The sequence below is a fragment of the Salarias fasciatus genome, chromosome 16 (assembly GCF_902148845.1).
Source record: "Salarias fasciatus chromosome 16, fSalaFa1.1, whole genome shotgun sequence".
NCBI classification, from domain to species: Eukaryota; Metazoa; Chordata; class Actinopteri; order Blenniiformes; family Blenniidae; genus Salarias; species Salarias fasciatus.
Genome location: NC_043760.1, coordinates 9,863,313 through 9,887,766, shown reverse-complemented (window position 1 = coordinate 9,887,766; position 24,454 = coordinate 9,863,313). Strand labels below are relative to the sequence as shown.

General features: G+C 42.4%; 1 protein-coding gene across 2 annotated transcripts in view; it reads right to left on the bottom strand.

Annotated features, from left to right (window-relative positions):
- The window catches only part of dpp10 (dipeptidyl peptidase like 10), a 249,493-nt gene that overhangs the window by 1,607 nt on the left and 223,432 nt on the right, over positions 1-24,454 (bottom strand). For both annotated transcript variants that reach the window (XM_030111148.1, XM_030111149.1), the window contains exons 10-25: positions 23,965-24,062; positions 23,097-23,220; positions 21,044-21,082; positions 19,333-19,440; positions 16,433-16,524; positions 16,191-16,238; positions 15,664-15,785; positions 10,626-10,670; positions 8,264-8,362; positions 8,105-8,174; positions 6,119-6,313; positions 4,977-5,031; positions 4,741-4,840; positions 3,308-3,366; positions 1,704-1,776; positions 1,298-1,371 (exon numbers count right to left, since the gene is read on the bottom strand). In XM_030111148.1, the coding sequence (XP_029967008.1) occupies positions 1,298-1,371; positions 1,704-1,776; positions 3,308-3,366; positions 4,741-4,840; positions 4,977-5,031; positions 6,119-6,313; positions 8,105-8,174; positions 8,264-8,362; positions 10,626-10,670; positions 15,664-15,785; positions 16,191-16,238; positions 16,433-16,524; positions 19,333-19,440; positions 21,044-21,082; positions 23,097-23,220; positions 23,965-24,062 (1,401 nt within the window). The remainder of the gene's footprint in view (positions 1-1,297; positions 1,372-1,703; positions 1,777-3,307; positions 3,367-4,740; positions 4,841-4,976; positions 5,032-6,118; positions 6,314-8,104; positions 8,175-8,263; positions 8,363-10,625; positions 10,671-15,663; positions 15,786-16,190; positions 16,239-16,432; positions 16,525-19,332; positions 19,441-21,043; positions 21,083-23,096; positions 23,221-23,964; positions 24,063-24,454) is intronic.

Sequence of the window (24,454 nt, the reverse complement as noted above, 5' to 3'; positions counted from 1 at the left end):
TGCTCAATAAAGTCACAGCTGCTTGTTTCCCTCACGTCGCTCGTCTTCTCACTTAATGCTGCCTGGGCTGTATCGAAGGTCTTTTATGAGTATACCTGACTCTGGTGTTGGTATCAGTGGATCTCTAATAAAGATGTTTTCAACTCTCATCAGGTTTGTTTTTGGACTCATACGACAGAAAGGTTTTTAATTTGAAACGAGGGTTTTTGTTCGAAACACAAAAAAAAGAGGCTGCATTGACCGAGAGAAGGTCAATTATTGTAGAAATAAATATGTTTCTGTTTGTGGGATCCACTTCAGCTTGCTGGGTTCACAATTAGACTGATTAGATCCACATTGTGGCTCGGAGAGCTAAAGAGACGTCTGACGAGCTGAGAGCTTTTTCTATTAATTGAAATGATTTCAATCATATTTTTCCAGCTTTTTGAAATTCAAAAAAACACATTTCAGATAATACTATTTATTAAATTACTAAGTCTTTTCTATTCTTGACACTCACTGTTGCGAAATACGTACTGGGAGACTAAACTTGTGAGTTTAAACCCTCAATTCCAAAGTTTTCAAGCAGCAGAAACCTGATAGAAATCTGATCAGGAGTGTTCAACCTGCGGCTCTGGGGCCACATGTGGCTCTTTGGCCCTTCTGTTGTGGCTCCCTGAAGCTTTCACTAAATAAATCAACATTCTATCTTTTCATTTCTCTATTCAAACACAAAGAGTCATATTCAAAACTACTTTTATATTTTGGATGAAAAAAGGCTTTAAAAAAGGCACAATAACTGAAATGGGGAAAAAATGCTAAAAATTCGTGAATTTCTGAAACAGCAAAAAAAAAAAAAAAAAAAAAAAAAAAAAAATTATTTGAAAATGTCCAAACTGTCTGAAAAATACTGGAAAAGAAGGATGAATCCGCTAAAATTAGGTAAGAGCCGCTGAAAATGTCATGAAATGTTCACCCTCACGAAAAGTAACGGACACTTCCTCAACGCAACACGAGACACAGTTTTTGTTTCAGAACGTCAGAAGCTGTCAGCCTCATTTTACAGGTTAAAGCAGTTTTGGGCGCTCGGTAAATTTGATGTGACCCTTCTGGTCATAAAGGTCATAAAGGAGACAGACTTTTCTCTCCTTGCTCCGTTTCGATGTTTTTGTTTTTCACCCCCGATCGTCGATCCGCTGCTCGTTCTTTCACACAGGCAACAAACCTCGGTGTGTTTCTGCAGCACCGTTTTGCACCATGGCTGTGACGCAGAATGTACATTTGCATGATGTGTTTCTCTCTTTTTTTTTCCGCACACCTGCATGGAGTAGTTGGCTCCGACTTTCACCAGGTTCTTGACGAGCTCAGCAGTATGCTGAAAGTGGATGTTGGCTGGAAGAAAGAAACAAAACAAGTCAGCAAGATTCAGGCTGAATCCGAACTTAACAAAAAAAAAAAAAAAAAAAAAAAAAGAGACAATCAGATGGTGGAGGATGGAAATGCCTCAACAAATCCCACACGCACCATTCATCACAAAACTATTATTTTTCTCTCACTGGAAAATCCCAGCATCAATTTAGATAACCCACTTTTTTTTTTTTTTTTGCTTTCTTTTATCTTTTGATTAAAAACCATTTGCCTCATTACCTTCCAGGATCGCATGCTTCTTTGTGCTCGGCGGCGATGCGCCGCAGATAGCACCTTTTCCATTTATTTTCTCTTACCGTCCGCCGTGCCGTGCACCAGCATCAGCGTCTGCTCCCGGAGCGCCTGCACGTTCTGCAGCACGCTGGAAAACTGCAAGGGAATCACAAACCCAGGCCTGATAAGAGACTGAGCGATAGGGTAAGCAGCGTTCAGGAGGGAGGAGGGAGGCGGGAGGCGGCGGAAGCCATTCGGCATGCAGACTCAAACGGAGCCGTTCAGATCAGTCAGAGGCTTTAAGTGGTCAGCGATTAACTCCACACACTTATTAAGCCTGGGACTAACACTGCTTATGCCAGAGGTGTCAAGCACACACAGAAAGCCCAGCTTCATCTTGACTGGATTTGAACTTTAAACTGTTTCCTTATTGAGTACATGTGATTAAAATGTTTTGTTTTTTTTTCTCAGAAAATCAAAGCATTGCCACTGAAATTGGCCACAAACTTAACATGAAGTCAATTTTAATGAAACCGCGTGGTGCAAAACACAGCGGAATGCTGAAAAAAACTTCTCCTACAGCTGTTGCATTGTGCAGACTTTATAATGAAATACATCAGATTATTATGAAATGTGCCATCATATAATAAAATAAAAATTCATGACACTGTGCAGCATTTTAACTTAATGTGCTGCTGCAAGGATAATGCAAGGCTAATTAGTGATTTGGCGGCCAGATTGAAGCCTCTTGTGACCAATTTCGCCCCACGGGCCTTATGTTTGACACATCTAGCTTATGCAATTCAGCAATAAAGTATGAAATTATGATGGAATTTAAATTCCATGTTGCATTTCATCTGAAACCTTTTATTTTTTTTTTTATATTTGTTCATCCAAACAGTCTCAGAAAAGTTGACACACTGAGTTCATGCCAGTTTGGAAAACTGCTTATTGTGCTTGTCTCAAAATAAATGAAATAAATTTGATCAAAATCTTTTTCTTTTGCTGAAGTAACTTGCAATACAAGTGATTTCTGGTCATAACCATGTGCACGGTGAACCATTTGTTTCAATCAGGCTTCTTTAATTGTTATACGCATTAAAAATTAATCATCCCGTGCTCATTAGAGGGGTTTGATTTAAAATATATGGTTTTAATATTTAGCCTGACTGCCTGTGTTTAATTAAAGCAAAAAATCTGTATGATTTTATGAAATGACGCTGACGTTTTTTCAATAACAAAGTTATAACAAAAAAATTAAATTAAGAAGAGAAAAAAAAACAAAAGCATTCAAAATACAATTTATGAAGCACAAGGAAAACAGTTTAGTTCTCCTCCGCTCCCTCTTTCCACTTGAAAAAAAAAAAAAAAGGAGCACATCAGCACCTGATATCTGCACATCAACAGGCCTGAGAGAGCCTGACAAGCTCTTTACTGGCTTATAGTAAAGCTCCAGCATGTGATCTGACACACCGGCGTGCACAGTTACCAAAGAGAGATTAGTGACAAAAACCCAACAGAGCATCAAAAAAGAAAAACCCGAAGAAAAGGCAAAGCGCCGTCGCTTCCCACTTTGATAGCGGAGGCAGGCGTTGAGAAACCGCGGGAGCTTAACTGTAGGTGTGTCAGTGATGCTACGCCTTCCGAGATCAATGGCGAACAAGTGTGGGAGGCAGAAAACACGCACCTGGTATCTGCTGTCGTCCCGTAATGGCATGCCGAGGAAGCGCTCGGAGAACGCCGACGCTGTGCAAACGAGAAGGGAGACAGAAGAACAGTGCTTCAGAGGAGGAAATACAGAGTGGGGAGCTTCGTCCCAAACCCCAGTGAGGAGGAGGAGGACGAAGAGGAGGAAGAGGAGGAAGAGTCCTCTGTGTCATGCAACCTTTTCACAGCTCAGGATTCTGTCCGCTCTGAGGCTCAAATCTCAAGCTGAAACAGTGAAACCGGACGCGAGTCTGATGGGTTCAACACGGCGGATCTGTCACAAACTTTCTATTTTATTACTTAAAGGGGCTGTATCATGCAAAATTCACTTTTTGTATGTTTTAACCTTGTTATATGGCTATGTACTCACCAAAAACACCCCCAAAGCGTTTTTTTCCTTCGTGCCTGCATGTTTGAGCTTTTCTTGTTGTTGTGCTGCTCAGAGAGGCAGCCCCTCCCGCACCCGTGAAAACGTTCTGTTTTCCCACGTTCACGTCACACTGTGAACATGGCTCCCCTGAGACCCCCCCCCCCCCCCCCCCCCCCCCCCCCCCCGCAGGCCCTCGGCAGTCAGTGTTGCCGCTTTTTTCTAACTCTGATTACAGAGATAAACTTTAACCATCGTCTGAAAGCAACAGTCAAGCAAGAGCAAGAGTCTGAAGGGTCTGAAGGGTCTGCGCTTGGTGAGTTTCTCACAGGAAAAGATGTTTTCGCGTGTATTTCCGTGTAGAGAAGCTAGAGCTAAAGAGCTAAAGCTAGCTAGCGTATTTGTTTTGAAGCGCTGATTGGTTGAAGTACGCTGTCAGTCAAAGTCCACAGGGGGAGAGGCGGGATTTTCAGTGAAACAGAGCGTTTTCTCTTCCGGGTTTCAGAATTAGCCCCAGAAAATCTTTTATTTCACACAAAATGACTTTTCCTTAGCGGCAAAAATAAACTATTACCATGTTAATGCCTTTTCTAGGGTTTGGACTAGCTAAAAAAGCATCATACAGCCCCTTTAAACATTTCAAGGAAAACTTTTCATTTTTCTGAAAGAATCTGAGGAGAGAAATCAGCTGTGCGGTTACTGGATCTGTCCCGGTTTTGGTTCCACTACAGCCAGTTCAGACGCTTTACCAAAGCTTCGCTCTGTGTCGGACCTCTGCCCCGTCTCTCATTTGCATAAAGTTGGTTGAATTCAACTTGATGCGAATGAAGCAAATGAGCTGATGGTGCCATTCACATAGACGGAATCTGACTGACTCAAAACGAGCAGAAATCTTGGAGCAGCTTCTGAAGTTTAAACATCTGTGTTTTAAATGCAGATCAGCTCCACCTGAGGCAGAAACGAGGTCTTCCTAAAAGGTTGACAAACCTTCCTCTGACTGAAAACGTGAAGCTCTGAAGGACTTCTGAAAGCGCCGGTGCACTCACCGTACAGTTTCCAGTCTGTCACCGGCGACATCGCGCACGCACATTTCAACAGACTGTCTGTCGATTTCAGCATCATCAATGCCAGGTAGGCGCCGTAACCCTGAGGAAGCAGCAAACACACATTTATTCACCTTCACCTGGAAAAATCCATCCCTCACCGCAGTCCTGCAGCAGAAATTCACTCAGCCAGAGACTCGTTAGCGTGACAGTTTTGTCACGTGTGTGTTTTTACTCACCTTTCCAAACACTGCTATCCTCATCCGATCAATATATGGAAATTTGATCATGTATCTGTAACACAAACACACACAAATCAATCAAACTCCTGACTTACATTCCCCACTACGTGTTGGTTACATGAAGTCTTAGGTTGTTTTCTGTGTGTTTTATTGTTTGAGGTTGAGTTTTGTGTCAGTTAACAAGGAAAGCGTGATATTTATTGTTTAACCACTAAACTGCTGCATTAATGAACAGACTCCTTCAGTTCATTCTCTGCCTCCATGAGCAGCGCAGCTCCACAGCATGATGATGCCTCCACCATGTTTAGCAGGAGAAATGGTGGCTTCATTTGACGGGTTCTAAACACACACCGAGTTCCCAAAGAGCTCGGCTTGTGTTTCGTGAGTCCACTGGACGTGATCCCAGAAAGGCCGCCGGGCATCTCGGACACTTTATCCATGTTGGGTCTTTTCTCAGTCTTACTTCAGCCTTCGTCCGGGAGGTTTAGTGGTTTAGTGTTTGGTGTTTGGCTCAGTCCGAAGCTCTTTACATGTGCTGTGCTAACCTTCACACACTCCTCTCAGTGTGTTTCCTCACATGTCAGTACTGGTACGACTTGATGAGAGCAAATAGAAATTTCAAAATCTTTGTTGAGGTCTTTGGATTTCTGAACGCTCTCTGCTTACTTCCTTTGTACGCTGATTTGATGTCATCATCATGACTCATTCAGATTGGATGTTTTATTTTCCACAAATAAAAACCTTTTTATTGCTGTTTTATTGCTAACTTTAGCTCTGCTCGTTTCATGAAATATTGTCATTACAGAAAGTTACTCAATTGTGGATATTTTCTAAATTCTGTGTTCTTAAAAGTTGCTGCAATTCTCAACAGTCCTGCACAAAATCTTTTTAAATCAAACTGAAACCGTGAGGGATTTTCCATCTTCAAAGGATTTTTTGCTCTTTCATTATTATTTTACTTGCAACCGAGTGAACCCGGACAAACTGGAGCAGATATATTCAGATGTGTGAACAAGAGCAGGTTTTCTGCTCTCAGATCCAGCAGAGTTCAAAGAGCTTTGTTCGGGGAACCGCTACCTTTTAAACTGGATTTCATTAAAACCCGCTGCATTAAAAGATAAAAGGAAGTGAGGACGCACTCCACCGCTGCGATCTGGTCCTGGACGTCGACGGTCCCCAGCCTCTGGTGGACCTCGTGCAGGATCCTCTGGCCCTGGAAGCCGCTGCCCCGGCCGTCCAGACGGGCCACGATCACGCTGTCCGAGCTGACCAGCACCGAGTCCCAGTCCAGCGAGAAGCGGTCGCTCACGGCCTGACCACCGGGGGCGCTGTCACTGATCAGAGGAAGGGCAGACCGTTAAAACTCTGGGTTCGGAGGAGGGTGTGAGCAGTTCAGTCAGTGAGATTAACAGGGAAGTCTCGGCCTCAGTGGAATTCGAACCGAGTGGACAAACACAGAGCCTTCAGTTTGGTTTTCAGAGTTAAGCCGTCCGGAAGTTCTCAGGAACTTTGTGCCAACAATCGGGTGCTTAAAAAACTACAAGCACCTTTGCATGTTTGGTTTTGTCTTCGGAAATCGAAAGTAGATCGAAACTTAACAGACGATCTGAAACATATTTTGGGCCTGAACCTTTCAAAACTCCATTTAAACTCTATTTTCAGTGAGTGGAAGTCAGTGAGCATCACGCTGATGTCCTCTTTCTTTGTCTTTGCGTTTTAAATCAGCTTCAAATGTCTAATAGATTTTTTTAGCAGAGCCAGAAAGGAGAGTTTTACAGTTGTCATTCCGACTGGAGACAAATGCATTGATTAGTCGGTACAAGATACAGCGATAACGGTTCATTTAAAGTGGAACCAGGCACATTAATGTCTCTCTGGACTCATACATATTTAATTAGAGAAGACAGCTAAGGAATGTGAAGAAAGGTGTTTTTTTTTCCCTTCTGAGATGTGATATTAATACAAATGGACAGGATGAAACATTGAGCTGCTTCGACCTTTGAACTGAGAACCGAGTCGGGTTAATCAGGTTAGTGTTGAGCGACGGTGAAGAAGTGAGCTCCAACAGAAGAAACTCCATTAAAACTGCTGAAGATTCTTTCTCAGTGACTTTTACATGTAAAAAAAAATGTTTTTTTTTTTTTTTTATGAAGAACAGATTCTTCAATTATCTCTTGACATGCAAAAACCAGTCATGAATGAATGAATGGTTTATTTCTTGTATAGTTCAACACATAAGAATACTTTGACCAGGCCTGTTGGGTATTTATGTTGATCCTGAGATTAATCTGGAATTTGTAAAGCTTACAAACAAACACTCAAGACAACAAAACCAACAACAAAAGAAAGCTCTAAAGAACATAACTAATGAGATTATCTTTCCATTATCATCAGTGTGAACTGTAACCCTGAATTATTATCTTTTTTAGTTTTTTCTTAAATATGACTGCTACATTTAACTTCATCAACTCCCAGAACAGAAACACAATCTGGATCACTAAATGACTCAAAATTGAACAAATTACATTTGCCTTCAATTAATTGAAAACAAACTCCTGAATACAAACAGGGGGGCTTTTAATCTGCAGAACCACATGAGTGACGGATTTGTAGACTGGAAAAAAAGAGAGGCATTATTGGTTATTCTAATGGCTCTTTGTTGTAATTTCATCATGGATTATACATATTAGGTCCCATTTACTTCTTCTTAAGTGAAAACTGACACCCAAAACAAAAGTTTAGCATTTAGCAACGGTATCTTGTGCTCAGGAGCGACTCATCGTCTGGGAAATACAGTCCACACACTCCACAAGAGTGGGACCAAGTGGCGGCTGAGCTGTTGACTAGTCGGGCATGTAAACACCTGGAATTTTCTTTCTGCCGCGTGATTATTCAAATAGGTGTTAAGAGAGTCAACGACTGAGACCACGAAGGTTGGCTCTGATTGACTTTAACGCGCTCGCAACTCACTCTGTATGCAAATCCCCCCATTCTCAGGGGCCTGATTGCAACGGGTCCCCTCAGACACTCAATATGCATGTTTTAATTTCGACAACGGCGTTCAGCCGACCGCGGTGGAGGAGGGCTGTCAGTGAGGTCTGGTGGGGTAAAGGAGGGAGACGTACATCACCAGCAGGAGTCCGTAGTGCCGAGACTCTGAGAAGTCTGGAGGGTAGGAGATCTTCAAAGGCAAATCTGCAAGAGGGAAATGAAAGAAAGTGAGTCTGGACTGAAATCCATGTGATTCGCGGTGCGAGTGCAGAAAACGGCAACTTTCTCCTCACCGAAATGTTCCATTGGTACACTTCTGAATTCGGTGAGCTGGATCCTTTTGTACTTCAAGGCCGCCTTCAGCAAAGAGTTGTTCTCAAGGATGTAGTAATCTGTGAAGATGAGGGTCATGTGTTTCAGGGATGAAAGGGTCCATAAATTGCTGCCAATAATCTAACCTGAGTTGAATTCGCCGCTGAGTTTCATTTGGTCTTTTGTGAATTCTGCTTCAAATTTAAAAAAAAAGAAGAATTTGTCAAATGTCTCAAAGAGAAAAAGGAAAAAAAAAATCCTCAAAGCTTGATGGTGTTTGTGATTCAGGGGAGAGAAGCAGGTAATTTGACTCTGACCTTCATTCAAAGCAGAATAATTTGCTCACCGGTGCTAATGCTAAACCAGGATTACCACAAAAAAAATGTAGTCAAAAGCTTTGACTTTTTTTAAATTTGTGCAAACCGCTGTGTGCAGAGCGGATCCTTCGTTCTGGCCTCAGAAACCGCAGCCACCGCTACTTTCTGTACATGCGATAAAGAATAACTCTCTCATTTGGTAATTTTTTTCCCCATTCAAGCCGACCGAGAAGCGGCTAAATGAAATGGAATTCATCCAGCATTTCTAATGGAAAACCCAAAATCAATAGACGTCTCATTATGAAACCACGAGGGGCCTTGAGCTCCCAGCTGTGGATGGAGGGTCTGTCCAAACAACCCCGGGCAAATTGCTTGCTTTTCTGCAGTACAGCTGTTGATTTTTTCTTTTTTCCCTCAATGTGGGTGACAGGATCGTGGGGGGGGGGGGGGGGGGGGGGGGGGGGGGGGGGGGGGGGGGGGGGGGGGGGGGGGGGGCAGACATACAGCCATCGCTAACAAGAAGAAACTCGTGTAGAGGAGGTGTAACAATGTGCCTACAGGAAAGGAAAAAAACAGAGGAGAAAAAAAAGCACGAGTGGATTTATGAGCCCCCCCCCCCCCCCCCCCCCCCCCCCCCAGCCCCCCATGTCGACCGGAGTCAATCCAAATAATGCCCGACAATACAGGCACTGCTGGCTCCCACAGAAAGAGAAACGCCACGCTGCGTTCAGACTGAGACCTCCACCTCAGCCCGCATCCAACGCACCGGAGGAGAATCCCACTTCTAATATCACAAGATTTAAAAACATTTTCTCAGCACAGAGGATTTCATCACTGCCTTTGTCCACGTTTCTATCACAGACAATATGAAAATGGAAAAGTATTTTATACAGTGCACAGGGACTGGTTCTTAAACCTGGAGCAGACTCCTCCCACACACTTCTTCCAATAATGAAGAACCTTTACTTCGCTGCACCATCAGGTAAACCTGGCAGGCTGACGTTCGGTCGCTCCGTCTGCCTCCTTCAGGATTTAAGAACCACAACCAGAATTTTTCCTGGAACATCAGAAACATCTAATCGAATCCAAAGCTTTGCAGCTAGCAGCTATATCTGATTATGCTGTGGCTACTACACCAGAGTCAACAGTCCCGAGTTCTGTAGCTTTCTTCTTTTTATTTACTGATACTGGTATAAAAGCACAGAAAAACTTTTCTCATCTTGCTTCATTGAGCTGTTGCTTCATTCAGTGGTTTGTTGGCTGCAACACACTAATCTCTAATCAATAAGCTGATATTACCTTCATTCCATCACTATTTGTGTTCAGATACAGTTCCTCTGGAAATAGCAGATCTAAAGTGTCAGCTGGCTGCTCTTCACTCGGTCTCAGGTTATATTATCTTGACTACAACACCACTGTCTACAACACTTCTTCTTTAGATGCTGGAATATGCAGAGGCGCTAGAGCTTTTTATTTAATATCATCAAGACACTGCTGGATTTTGAATTATACTCCAAGAAATAATTCTACTCTGTGTAAATCCTATAAAGCTGCAACATGAAATGTGACTTTTTCAGCCTGTATGGTGACATTTCTGAAAGGTTCACATCATGAAACTGAACTTTAATCAAACCAGGCAACACCTTATTAATCAATCACTGATCATTCAGAACTAAGGACTGAATTTTCTATAAATGTGAATTCATCAAAATTGTCTGTTGGTCATTTAAAAACAATCTTTCGTTGCCTTACAAAATCTCAACGCGAACAAAACAAGATGGAGTCGTTACGGCATGTTTTCCATTACAGTGGTATAAAACTAACAACAAAGTCAATAAAAACTAGAAAGGAGCAAGAAAATACATGAGAGACGAGGAGAGTTTTCTTGATGATGAGAAGCATCTTGAATATGCTCCTGTATTCAAACATCAAACATCCGTGTCCTGAACTCATCATCTGATACACACTCACTTCTAAAGCAGATCTCTGAGAAACAGACTGGATTTGTCATTCAGGGAAAACTTACTGGAATTGTTGAGGCTGTGCAGGATCACAGTCGGAGCTCCAGGACCTGGAAGAAAAAAGAAGAAAGGTTTGTCACAGGATGTGCGCTCAATGTAGCTATGTCTTGAAAAGCTCTGGAGTTTGGAGTGGCCAAGATCAGGATGGCGTAACAAAAAAAGATCATACAGGAACTGAGAAAGAACAATCACTAAACTATATTTCCTCCTATTTTAGTCCAAACAGGTCTCAGTCCTTCCAACACATTCAGCCTGATTCTGATATTTTACTTTACTGCAGCGACTCTCGTCAGACGACTGGTGACAGACACCGGTTGCATCTTTGGTTGATCATAGAACCACCCTCATGGTTTACAAATGAAGTGTAGTTGTTATTTCCGTTTGGAAGCTGTAGCTGTGACATTCCGAGGCCTTGCTCCGGGCTGGACTGGACCCTCTGGCGAGCCGGTTTCGGCACATGGGCCAATGTGATTGACACCCCGGTTCGATATTCATCCTGAATCACAATAGATCTGTAAATGATAGATTTAAGCCTCGAGCTGTTGTGCGTCCTCATTAGCCAGATATGTGTCTGAAGAAGTCTGAAAAGACTCAGACTCAAATCTTCCCGGTCCTTCAACAAACAGGGGTGGAGGTTTTTAAACCTCGGCTGTATGATTGTGAAATATTTCCAAAGTGAAAGGTCAAAATGGTAAAAGTCTTCCGATCTCAGAGAAAACACATAAAATACATTTCATTCCATTACTTCGGTCACTCACTGTGCTGCTACCTTGATAAAATCAGACTGTAAGGCAGCTGTGGTCTGCTGTCCTCTGTTGATTCAGAGGTGACTGCACAAAGGACGAGTCAGCGGAAAACGGCTCTTCACCTTTCCAGGACTGAATGTACAAAATGTATGACGCCTCCAACAAGCTGCCACACTAACCTTTCATCACGCCGCAGAATAATTCATCTGAGGTTAAAGGGAGAACAGTTTGCTCAGTAGCTTCGCCGTATTTGTGAAGGTGGTGAGCAAAGGCAACGAGAGCGTGATTTATTCAGAACCTTTCTCAAGTGGCCATTTCAAGGGTGATCAGCTGAGGCCTCGTTTACAGAACGCTTTTCAGTGAAAACGCAAAACCTCCGCAGCATTTTTTGCAACAGTTTTCAGTTAAAAAAAAAAAAAAATCTGTTCACCGGCTGGAAGAATATAGTGTCTCTCTCTGTAGCTGCTGCAAGCAATCAAATGAAACGCCAGTCTGTAGAAAACTGTGCCACGAAAACACACCTGTCTGATTCCACTGACCTTATGTGACTGAAATTACAATCAGATCAAATCTGACGGTGAAACTCTCGTCTCTTCATGATCAGACTCTTTCAGTTCAAAAAGAAACTCAGATCGGTTCTGGCAGAGCTCCGGGTAAAATGTGGGATGTGGCGAGTTTTCAGTTCTGACCAATTGCAGAACAAGAAAAAAAGAAAAAGTAAAATCACAACTACTGGAGAAAACCATGGTAAAGTCATACAATAATCCCCCGTTATAAAAGAATAAGCAAAAAAAAAAAAAAAACTTGATTAACAAGTTACAATTGTTGACAGTGTCTGGAAGAGAAGACTATCTAGCATTTCAAAGTGATCTGAGTGAAGGGACACAGTCATCTGTTGCCGTTAAGGTTTTTTCTTTTGACCTTATTTTAAACTCTTTTAATCAAGTTTGTTTTCTGGAATAGTTTCTAAAAACATGCCTGTTATGAAAAAGAAAAAAAAAAAACTCAACCTCAAAACAATTTCCGCCAGAAATATTCAAAATTGAACGAAATGTTTGAAACACTGGTTGTGGATCATGTCACAACCATTACAATGCAAAGCATTGTGGGATTGATTCACTGACCGAATCGGAAGATATTCTTGGTGCATCTGACCACTTTAACCCCATTTAAATGAGACAATATGATTTCGTAAATGAAGAGAATTCTAAGAGATTGATAGAAAAGTGATGTGAACCCTGCTGTCGTTGACTTTTCGTGAACAGATAACAATAAATAAATAAATAATAATAATAATAATAATAAAGCCCTGAGCGCTGCTCCTAGTAGAGACAGGTGTCAGGACTACGTGAACTTTGCCCTCTGGGGCCAACAAGTCTCCTCCATTACTTTCATTGCTTTTAGGAAATTGAGCTGTGTTATTGTCCAATAAAGCTTCTGCACGTGACGGGCGCCGGTCTGCTCCGGAGAAATTAAAAACGCAAAACAATATCAGTTCGCGCCTATTAAATAATCGACTTGTTGCCCAATAACGCTACCTAAACATGATTAAACACAATAGAGTGGTTAATCGCTCCATTTTACGACCCTCATTTGGAACTGATGAGAGATTCATTTCAAATTGAATAGTTGGAGGGTGACAGATTACGACATGCAAACCTCAGCGTGTGCCGGCTGAATACATGAATACTGAACACACCACAACACAAAAAGCTATAAATTTCCACTTCCAGTCCTCCGCAGCTGTGCTGAATTTACCTTGGATGGACTGTTTTACAACCCCAAATACAAGAAAGTTGAGATGATGTGTAACATAAAGATAAAAACATGAGGGACTGTTTATAAGCCTCACAAACAACGCATGTGATTCACAACAGATCCGATGTTGACAGTGTTTCATGAAAGACGCGAGTTTAGTGTGTGTTTGGTGGCTGCGGCGCGTCTTCACATCGAGCAGTGAAAGAGGGTCTGGAAGCTTTTTCCAATAAACTCGATGAAGATTTGTAGCAGACCAAAAAAAAAAAAAAAGCATCCTGAAAGAGTTTATTTGAAAGATTGTTGAGGAAAAACTCCTGAGAGAAAGAAAACAACTGCAAAGACTTTGGCCCCGTTTACACAGCGATTCTTTCAGATGAGAGCGGGTTCTGGGTGTCCGTTTCCATGACAACCGTGACCGGAACCGCTGAAAACGCAACACTGAAGAAACCAAACGATGGAGCGATGTGGTCTCATTCCTGCCATCAGTCACACTTTATCTTCACTCTTTTACTGTTATGATGCTCCAGATGTTTGCTTTTTTTTTCCTGATGAAATGTGAGGACCGCAGACAGGCCAGCTTTGCCTCTTCTACAGCGGCACCATTGACTTTCTTGAAAGACACTCTGACCTTGATGAGCTAAGATCCCGATAGAGGCCGCTAAATTGAACAATCAGTGGAACAGATTACATTTCCAATTCACATGAATGTTGCACACTTTAAATAGGAGAATTTCCTGATTTGATGAGGTTTTTGCATTACTTTCTGTTTCAACAAGAATAATTAGCTGGAGACGGTCGTGTTTCTGTGTCCGTTTGCTCGCTTGTCTCCCCGGGGTGAAAAGACGGAGCGCTCTGTTACAAACGGAAACGTGATAACAAAGAGTTGGACGTGTGGGTGGAGGAAGCTGTTAAGTATGTCAGGATGTTGCAGTAAGTATTCTAAATGAATTAGAAAGAAAAGAAAACAGTAAGACGATCTGTCATGAAGTCAAACTGGTGTGAAAAAGAAGAGCAACTGAATAAATTTAATATTTTAAGAGCTAAAATCAAAGTTTGAAGTACAACATGAGGAAAAATCTCACTATAAAGTCGACATATAAAACTTGTGGGGAGCCAGTTGACGCCTCTCAATAAAATACCAGCAGCATCCTTGCTAAAGGCTAAACTGATATCCACTTTCTTTTACATTCTCTATAAATCGAATGAATTATGAAAGTAGAATGTTTTCATTCAGAAAGCACAAAGTGCATCACTCACTGTTCACGGAGGTATTCGCATGAACTCAGTCCAGCATCTTAAGAAATCAGAAACAGAACGGACCAGTTCTCCTTGAAGCCTCATATCATGCTGCTTCCACATTCTACAATATAGGACTCCTTTCTTATTATTTAATTCAAATGCAAACATGAGAACGAAATTGGAATAAAAGAAAGAAATGAACACGCTCCCGGCTGCGTTCATTGTAACTTCCAATCCAGAATTCCGAGTTGAGGAGCAGAGCAGGTTGCTACTCTCCACGTCAGCATTGTGGTTAATCGTATTTCCGTGCGGGAGGATGCGGCTCGGCGGCGTGTTTACTTGAGGGCAGCGCCGATGCCGTCCGAGCCGCTCCTCCGATAAGAGCCGCTTCGTCAGCATTCAGGCCAAATTGCAGCACGCTTTGCTCAAAACGGTTCCCGAAGATTTAATTTTCATATATATTGAGGCAAGTGAGCCCGCTCAGCAGAATCCTTTCTGCAGCGGAGGTTCATCCTCGATCGGCACAGCAATTCCTGTCGAATTTACCTGCGTAACTATAAATAGGAGCATGAGGGATTATTTCATTTGAAGTTAGCAGTACTAGCATAAACCGGCTTTAATCCGCTGTGTATTTCTAATCGACTAAAAGTTTCCCAGATGATAAGTGAATGGAAGGCAAGGCTTCAGCAGAATCTCTCTCTCTTCCAGTTTATTGTTCAATATTTTCCTTGACTCCTGCACACGGAGCCGTATTTATCCAGCTGCACCATATGCGACGAGGCCAGCTTGCTTTCTGCTGCCATATTGGCAGGAAACAAGCGCGAACATCTGCAGTCTGTGTGTGTGTGTGTGTGTGTGTGTGTGTGTGTGTGAACGTCAGCTCAAAGAATAAAGAAAGCCTTTCAACCTTAAAGAGGAGCAAGGTTGCAGCCTCATATCATCATTTGCCACGACCGCAGGTGAGCACGGCGTGAGGGGAAGCAGACCGCCGTCGGGTGGAGGTTTCCTGCAATAAACCGCCCTGCTTTTTCCAGAATTGCACCCACATTCAAATGACAAAGTCAGACTGTGGAAGGCTTTTTTTTTTTTTTTTTGACGTTGGCGTCATGAAAACTGAACCTCAACCGTTGCAGTTCGCAACGGTTGAGGTTCAGTTTTCATGACGCCAACGTGTGGGATATCATTCTAAAAACAACCATGATAAATGCAAATCTTTCCTGAAATGAAAATGCAAGAACGGCGTGTATTTGCTTGAAACATTGTCGTCCAAAATGCGTGTGCATGCTGACGGGTGCGCTACCTTTGCAGTGAAGGATGACGTGCTGGTTCGTGGGACTGATGTCGGCGTCGAAGAACAGGCAGTGGGCTTTGTTCAGCTCGCACGTTAAACACCGGCGCGGGAACAGACCCACCGTCTTCACGCTGTGGAGAAAGAGTCGCACTGGTAAAGAAAACGGATCAAACTGTGAGGAGATGATTTCCATGCATGTTGTATCTCGAACCGCTTTGTCTTTACACTTAGTTTTGGAAAAATCTATTTATTGTTGTTAGTAATGTTTTGAATGGTTGAAACCTGCTAATTAGTTTGTAGTTTGTGCCAAACTTCTGACGTTAAACAGAATTTGGGAGCGTTTAGTGAGATTTACGTATATTGATCAAAGAAGTGATTATTCAATCATTCTTTCCCATCATTCTTGTGATATGATTCATGGTTCATAGGCTTTACAACAGGTCTAATAAAGAACTAAAGAAATGGTAAATTATCATTCATGACAAGTGACAAACCAGATTGATTGAAATACTCTGATTACTCGTAATGAGACAAACCTGAAGAGCTGCCGTCTTCGCGGTGAACCCTCTGTGCTCAGAAAGTAGCTGACAGGAGACATGAAAGAGGATTAACACCAACGACTGAACCACATTGACTCCATGCGTCTCATCTTCTCTTTGCAGTCTTTCTTTAGATTGAAGTTAATGCATTGTTGAAACTCTAACAGTTTTTAAAAAGAAAATCTTCATCTTGGATGCGTTGCTCACAACGACCTTTGTCTTCAGGTGGTTTGACTCACAGGTTGTCGGTGTTCTCGTCGTAGGCGATGATCCGAGTCACCTCCCAGTTTCCTGACGTCAAATGTCGGACTTCGTTCTGATCGGCTCTGAACTGAAAGGATCAAAGGAGGAAGAGGAGGAGGAGGAGGAGGAGGAAGAAGCAGAGGAGGAACAAGAAGGTCAGTACAGGAGGTTCCTCCAAACACTCCTGACTCTGTGGGATGAACTGCATACTGTGCAAATGTGGCCTCAGTCTTTCATGTGACCTGCTCAGTGTCATTGCTTGTTCCCTGTATTTTGTGATTTAGTCATCAGATTATTAAAGATTGCATTAAGAAAAAGCCTCAGCGTTTCTTCCTGAAAGTGTTGGTTTTAATCAAGTGAACTGATGGATGCAAAAATCTTCAAGTATGTTTATTTGGAGACTTTGTGACTCAGTAGGTCAAATGGAGACACGCCGTAGCACTCTGCTTAAATCTACCTGCAGCCAAAGCTCCAGAAAACTGGAGCAGCGCAGCAGCGAAACCATCCAAGTGACCTGTGCTTTGATCTGAACGTGCCCCCATCGAGAAGGTCAGACGGGTAGCTGGGCGACCAGCGGTCAGTCCGCAGCACACTGTGCTCAGAAAGCATTTCCTCAAATCAATGCGAGTGTGAGCAGGATGCATTCAGCTTAAAAAAAAACAAAATAAAAGCAGGAATCTTTGGTGACTGCGTGGTTAAATGAAGAGCTCTGCACACGCCTCCCTGCAAACATGTTATTCAAAAGCACACCAACAAAAGCACTTGTAGTTCAGCTCGAAAAGTCAAAGAAAATGATGTTTGGTGCTGTGAAAGTGAGTGAGCGCTAGATTGGAGCCAAAGTGAAGGCAGGCAGACACTAAAACCAGACAGAAGCCTGCTTTGGAAAACAGAGTGAAAAATCCTCTGAATAGCAGAAAAACAGCACAGTGAGCACCAAACGAAGGCCAACACATATGAGAAGCGTGAGGACATTAAGGAGAGGCAGAGTCCAGTTCATCCTGGATGTGGAGGTTCTATTGTCTCTTATCATCGTTTGCTGCGTCTTATTTTCTTTCTCTTGCTGCAGACACTCGTCTAACCTGCACTGAAGTGTTTGCATTATAACTCCCAAAGAAGGAGAAAGACACTTTCTGGCTCACAATGTTTGTAATTCCGATTGGAAATGCAATTTGAGCTTCTTTAACATCATTTTACCGCTAAAATCTGTGGAATCTGTGACGCATCAACATGTGAGAAGACTTACCGGGTGACTCAGATTCGAATCATCACCGGCGGGACAGAATTAGGCCACATAAACACATGAAGCAGGATGGATGAGGAAGCGATCAGCATCCCTCAGGTCTGCGTTCACCAGTTCACTTGCACTTCTGCTACATTTACGGTCCGCTTTTTGTTGAAAATAGTCACCTTTGACTTGTTCTCTGGCCATACATGTACCAGTCTGACATCAAAAGAACAGAAAATTGTCAAAACTCGGTCCAAGATGAAATAAAAACAGTCCAAAACCTGATCTGAAGCACAGAAAGGCCATAAGTGGAGGTGACTGACCCTGTTCTGGACCAATTAACACCATAAAGGAGGTCAAGAGTTAAAGGTCTGCCAGGTTATGTGAATGTCAACAATTTCTTCCTCTGTATCTACTATTATCATGAATGTGATCTCACTTGAAAAATCATTTTCAAGTTGAGATCCTAATCCATTAGTGTAGAAACAACCTTTAAATTCTGTCTGAGTAGGAGTCATTTCCATGATCGCGTCATAATAGTTGTATTTTTGTGATTTTGCTTGTGGCTCTGAAACTTTTAAAGAGCATAACAAAATGTAAAGAAATGTAAAGAAACTTTTTTCAAGGAGATTCGGAAATATGAGAAAAATCCTCAAAGGACGGGTGTGTGTGGCGCAATCCACGGCCATGAATCTGCCGGCAGGCAGACTGCAGGAAAAAATTGATTTCGGTGTTCAGAGCCACTAAAAACAAAACTTTAAAGTCAACAAATAGAAGTGACGAGGGGCCAGATGAGGACTCAGAACAGTAACAGTAACAAACATCTCTGCTACTGATGTTTAATAACATCTGGAACTAAAACGCTTCCAGATGTTATAAATCACAAAAGATTCCCTTTTCTCAAACTCTTCCAGGTTTTTGTGCGAAACTGAAAACTTTCCATATTCATGAAGCAAAACTGCTGAGTCCGCAGGGTTTGTCCCGTGACTCGCTTCTCTGTGCGTCATGTTTGATCAACTATTAGTTTGTTTTGACGATCAGAAGGCTACAACCTCACACTGAGCTCCGTTTGAATTTACCACAAGGCTCCTAATTAACTCATTTGAGTGTTTGCAGCTTTTCTGGAGAATTCACACAGACTGCCGCTCCCTTGCAAAGCACCCTTGATATTGAACAAAAATCAGAATATGAAAAGAAAAACATAAATATCTCTTGTTTGTATTAACACACACATTTATTTAGCTATTTAGCAAATAGCATATTTATTCCCACCGCCGCCAGGAAGCCAGGGTTTCCTTTCAAAGTAATCAGCAGACGTTTGTCTCATTCACAAGTGAAAACTTCTCTAATTCCACACAAATCCACGACAGGCTAAACAGGCTCAGCCAGCGATTCATTTATTCAGGAACTAATACCGCATGAATTCTTATGTTGAGGCAAAGTATTTCCATAATTGGAATAAAATCTGAGGAGGAAGAGAAACAACCTGCAGCTCTCAAAGCCTCCACCTGCTGCTGAGCTCCGGCTGATGGGTGGAGGAGCTCCAAAATCCACGAGTATCATAAAATAGTTGTTTTAAATGAACGCCGCCAAAAATTGCAACACATTGATGATGTGATAAAAACAATACTTCCCTCATTAGATCGGAAACATGTAAAGGCTGGAGTCTACCTGTGTGGTGAACATGGCGATGTGATGAAACTCTCCTCGCCCTCCTTGCTTGACCGGCACCGTCAGGAAGAACCTGTTGCCATCTTTGGAGAACACCGGTTCCTGGTTCTGTGGGAGGTAAAGATGCGTCAGTCGTCGCGCAGCTGGATCGAGTACCGCGGCGTTTCCAGTGGTGCAGCGTTCCACTCATCCCTGTTTTCAGAGGCGTGCAATATAAAGACACTCAACGAGATGAGCGAGTGGAAGATCTCCTGCTTCTTTCACCCCGGAAGAGACTTCATATGAATTAATGTGCGGAGTGTGACTGCAGCACTCCCGCTGCTGGAGGGGAAACGAGTCGTTACAGCATTATGGCCAGCAGGAGAAGGAAAAGGGAGCAATTACCTCCATCTGAAAGTCTTCAAGCAAGTCGGGATATAAAGCAGCAATTAGTCATAACAACAAATACGAGTCGGCCTTTGAAAGCGAGTGTGTGAGGCCTTGTGCGTGTCGGCGTTGGAGCTTCCTGCGATCCAGCACTCTGCTCATGCCGCCGGAGTTATCCGGGGCTGTAAATGTACGTTAACAGCAGAAAGCGTGCATCACGAACTGCTGATATGAGGCCGCGAAGGGCGCCGAGAGTCGGACAAAAAGGAGCCATTAAACGCATCGTGGGGATTGTAGAGAAAGCATTACTGAAAGCCAGGGTGTCTCCATGAACGGTCACAGCAAATGCGGCTGGATTACCTTTTGATTATCGTGTATTCAGAAACGCTGGAACATTGCGTCCCATGTAAATAGAGACTGAATACATGTGTAGTTAACCCTTGAGCTTCTACTGGGAAAAAAAAAAAAAAAAAAAACATTGATGCTTGTGACAGCAAAGCTTAGAATGTCAGACCAAAAAACCCAAAACAGAAGAAGAAGAAGAAGAAAGAAGAAGAAGAAGAAGAAGAAGAAGAAGAAGAAGAAGAAGAAGAAGAAGAAGAAGAAGAAGAAGAAGAAGAAGAAGAAGAAATGTTGCATGTGAAGAGCAGGGTCCTCTGCACAAACGTCACGAGCAGCTCAGAGACGCACAGAGTTGAGTGACAGTATCTGTCAACTGGTTGAAGAAGCCTCCGCTCCAGCGTGCACGGCATCGAACCCTGACGGAAACAAAATGATGGAGCTCCATCTTTCCTGAACCTTCCTCACACAGCTGCTCGTTGGTCCTTCACTTGTAGCCAGTTCACTTTATGTTAACTCGTCGGCGTAGCCTTCCTCTCTAACTCATTTTTCAAACTTGTAGTTGTGACTTCAGGAGCTGGAATTTCATTTTTGGTTGCAGCGGACTCATTCACATGCATTAAGGATGGAGAATTCACACTTTTCACTGATTTCACTGCTAAAAAAAATACTTATTAAATATTATATATTCAACAATTTTACTCTTAAATGAGGCGGTGAACTGAAATAATGTTTTATTGATCCATGGACCAAGGACAACACGGAGGGTTCTGCACAGTCTGGAAGTACAAAATAATGCGTGTTAATGGGAGATAAACCCCAGAGGCCCAGAAACCTGTGAGGACGGAGCTGAGGGTCGCTGGACGCTCCGTCTTGCTGCTGCTTGCATCATGAATCATGAATCCAGCCTCACTTCGCTGCGCTTTCTGTCACGTTACTGGAAAGTTTGGACACGGAATCGGTTTCATGCGTGGAAGGGAGGAACGTAGAGAGGCGGGAGGTTTACCTGCTTGGAAAGCCAGAGCTCCGAGCTTTCTTCATGTCTCTGAAACACATGAGAGCAGAGTGTCAGACGTTCTCGTCCCGCTCCCGTCCTTACACCTGCGTGCTGTTTGAGGACTGAAAACAACAGATTTTGGAGTTTAATCTCTCTAATCTAACTGATCTGTTATTTTCTAAAACTGCTGCTTTTTGTGTTGAAGTTATTTTGGAACACACAATCATCCCTCACATAATGGGGCTCTCATTCAGCCGTTTATTTTAACGCCCCGCCGGGGAGGCCGCTCCCGCTCCCATCCTCCTCGTTTCCAACCAATATGCAGGCTTTTGGCAGGACGAGGGGGATAGCGGAGCGAATATTGGCTGAGAGGAGCGTTTATTCCTGCAAACTGCAGCCAATCAGCAGCTGGAGAGCGGCCGGCCGGCTCCCGCAGGTCGACTGCGGGGTTAACGTGGCTCCAAACGTGAAGAGGACGAGAGGATTTCACTCCAGGAAAAGCTCTTTTTCCTCTCAGTAATACGGAAAAATTTTTTTAAAAAAATCACTCCGATCAGGAAAAAGTGTACCGTAGACTTTAACTTCTTCAGAACCATCATACACTGACTTCATTCAATACCTCCTTAATTTACTCAAGGAAAAACCTCAAAAGATTACATTTTTAATTATTTTTGAGGTATCAAAATTTCAATTCTTAAAATAGTTTGATTACATAACACCGACATTTTTAATCAAAAATATATGAGAAGAAAAACTATTTCGCATATTTCTCACTTTCGCTGTCTTGGATGTGTCAAACTAGCGTATGAAATTATTCATTAATACGATCTCAAACATCAACAAGATTCTCATTTTTTCTTCATTTTTTGTTGAAACTTCAGTTCCATTCAAACTATCAAACAAGGATCAAATATCAGGATTCAGACAAATAAACGTGCAATATAATTTACTGCAAAGCATCGTCAGTTTTGTGTTGGATAAATGTATTTGAAAATACTTTCTCAGTGATTTTTAAACTGTTGCAAAATAGAACTGATTTTTTTCATTTTTTTTTATGAAGGGATAATTGTTTTTATTCACTTTAGAAGTTGAATCCTAATAAAGATATCAGCCAATGAAAATACATTTAATACCAAAATGGTTTTATTTTTCATACAAGAAATGTTTTGATGGCTGGTATTTTTATTGGATCCATCATAAAATGTGAAAATTAGGCAAAATATGAATATAATTTTGAGTTATTCACACAGTTTTGTTTGAAGGTTCAGATTCAATATTTGAAACTTTCTGAGGTCAAAAACAACAAAGTGACACATTCAAAGCAGGATTTTTAAAAGTCAAAGCCATTACCAAACATTACCATTAAAATTACACTTTTAGGAGCTTTTTCCTTCTTCATTTTAACATTCACCACACAGCAGGTATTCCCATTAAGTGATGAAGCACTTATTCACTGAACACATGTTTAAAGCAGCATCGGATCCTTCAAATATTTGTCTAACTTACTAAATTCTGTTTAATTCAATCAACATTCCACATGATTTGAAGATTCAGGCTGAATAGTTTTCTTTAACTGGGGTGAAAATTTGATACAAATGTATAATACAAAAAAATATATATTTTTAAATCCAAATTATTTTAAGCCATATTGGAATGTTGACATTTTTCTCCTGAAAGATTTGAGAGAAGCATTCATGTAGTGTTTTATTCATTTACTAGTAAAATCCAGATTTGAAGAGAGAATATAACTCCTTTGAATTTGAAACTTGATAACAAACCAACTGCAAAATATACAAACAGACACACAAATGCAAAGTTTCAAACACTTTCAGATGTACCGAATTCAGTAAAGACGATCCAAAACGACGACACCAGAAACCACAGAGGGACTTTTCAAGCTTTTTTTTTTTTCCAAGACAGAAACTCAAGTGTCAAAATGAGCTCAGAAGAAATGTGAAGACGAAGATAACTGGGGAGGTACTGATACCGATACAAGCATCAGGCACACACACACACACACACACACACACACACACACACACACACACACACACACACGCACCGTGACGCAGGCTCCGGTGGTGGTGTCGCACACGGTCAGGATGGAGATATTCTGGGCTCGGTTCAGCCACCGCACTGACGCCCTGGTCTTGCTGATCCACTTCACCATGGTGACGTAGTGTTCCCTGCAAACAGCCGGATGTCAGAACAGCCGCGTCACTCGGGTCATGTTCACTCCGGACCTCCTGAGGACCACAGTGTGAGCGGTGCTGTGCTGTTTCTAATTTCTAAAGTCAAATCTAGCATCCTTATTGCTGAAGAACACAATGAATCCCATTATATGTTGGACATTAATCTATTAGTATAATCTTCCAGTACTTTGCGTAATCTGGAGCACATCCCTGCACCTCAACACTGAAAAAGAGAAATGTGCTAATCTGACAGTTTGTCCTATTATTACTTGTCTCTCAGATTCAATCCTCAAAACGTGTCAGATCAGCTTTAACATGTGTGTGAGCAATATCAATTTGAGCAGCCAATTTTAATTCCACAAACACTTTGAAAATCGGGCCCTTAATGTGAAAACACACATGATAACAACAACCAAAAACAAACCTCGACAGTCCTTTCCTGTTGTATATTCCTAAAAATGCTTCAGTCTCTATATTTAGCGGAGAATAACATTTTATTGAAAATCTGTTGAGCATTAGATAGAAAACAAAAGCACGTTCAAAATGTGTTTGTGATGCTTGCTGCTCTAGTTTTTAATCTAACAGAATGTAGCACAGTGCAGTTTTCTCCAAATGAAGGTGCCGCATGTCCAGAGAGGAAAAATGATCCTCTGGAGCGTTGAAATGCCAGAGGTCCTTCTCCGAGCGGCACAGCAGCTGATGCTGCGTCCCGACAGAGAGAGCGCAGCTCCGCCTCACCTCAGCTTCAGCGTCTCCGGGGGAACGAGCTCCAGCGTGTGCGTCGGACCGTAAAGATTGACGACGAAGAGCTTCACCGCCGGGTTGGGCTGGCCGGCCTGCGTGTGCACGACAGAGAAATCCAGATGTTAGAACGGCTCGGCATGCACTGATCTGAAAACGGCAACCTTGATTTGTTCAGTATCATGTAACTTGTAATTGAAAGTAATATATTACTGTCCCAACACTGTCGTTAGGTGCTGCAAAATCTGGAGGAAATGTCAGCGCTGTCGTCGGAACTGTTCCGACGACAGCGCTGGCTAATGCTAGCTGTGAGCTAACAGAACAGAGAGAGACAGCAGCTCTGCATCTTTACTCTGAAAGCTGAACTGAGCAGTTGTGTTCATCTGATTGTGGGAAAGCATTCGATGATCGTCCAGTGAATCAGGAGGATATAAAGAGGTGCTGCTTTCAGTCAGAGGCGTGTGACGCTGAGTCCAGGCTCTCTCTG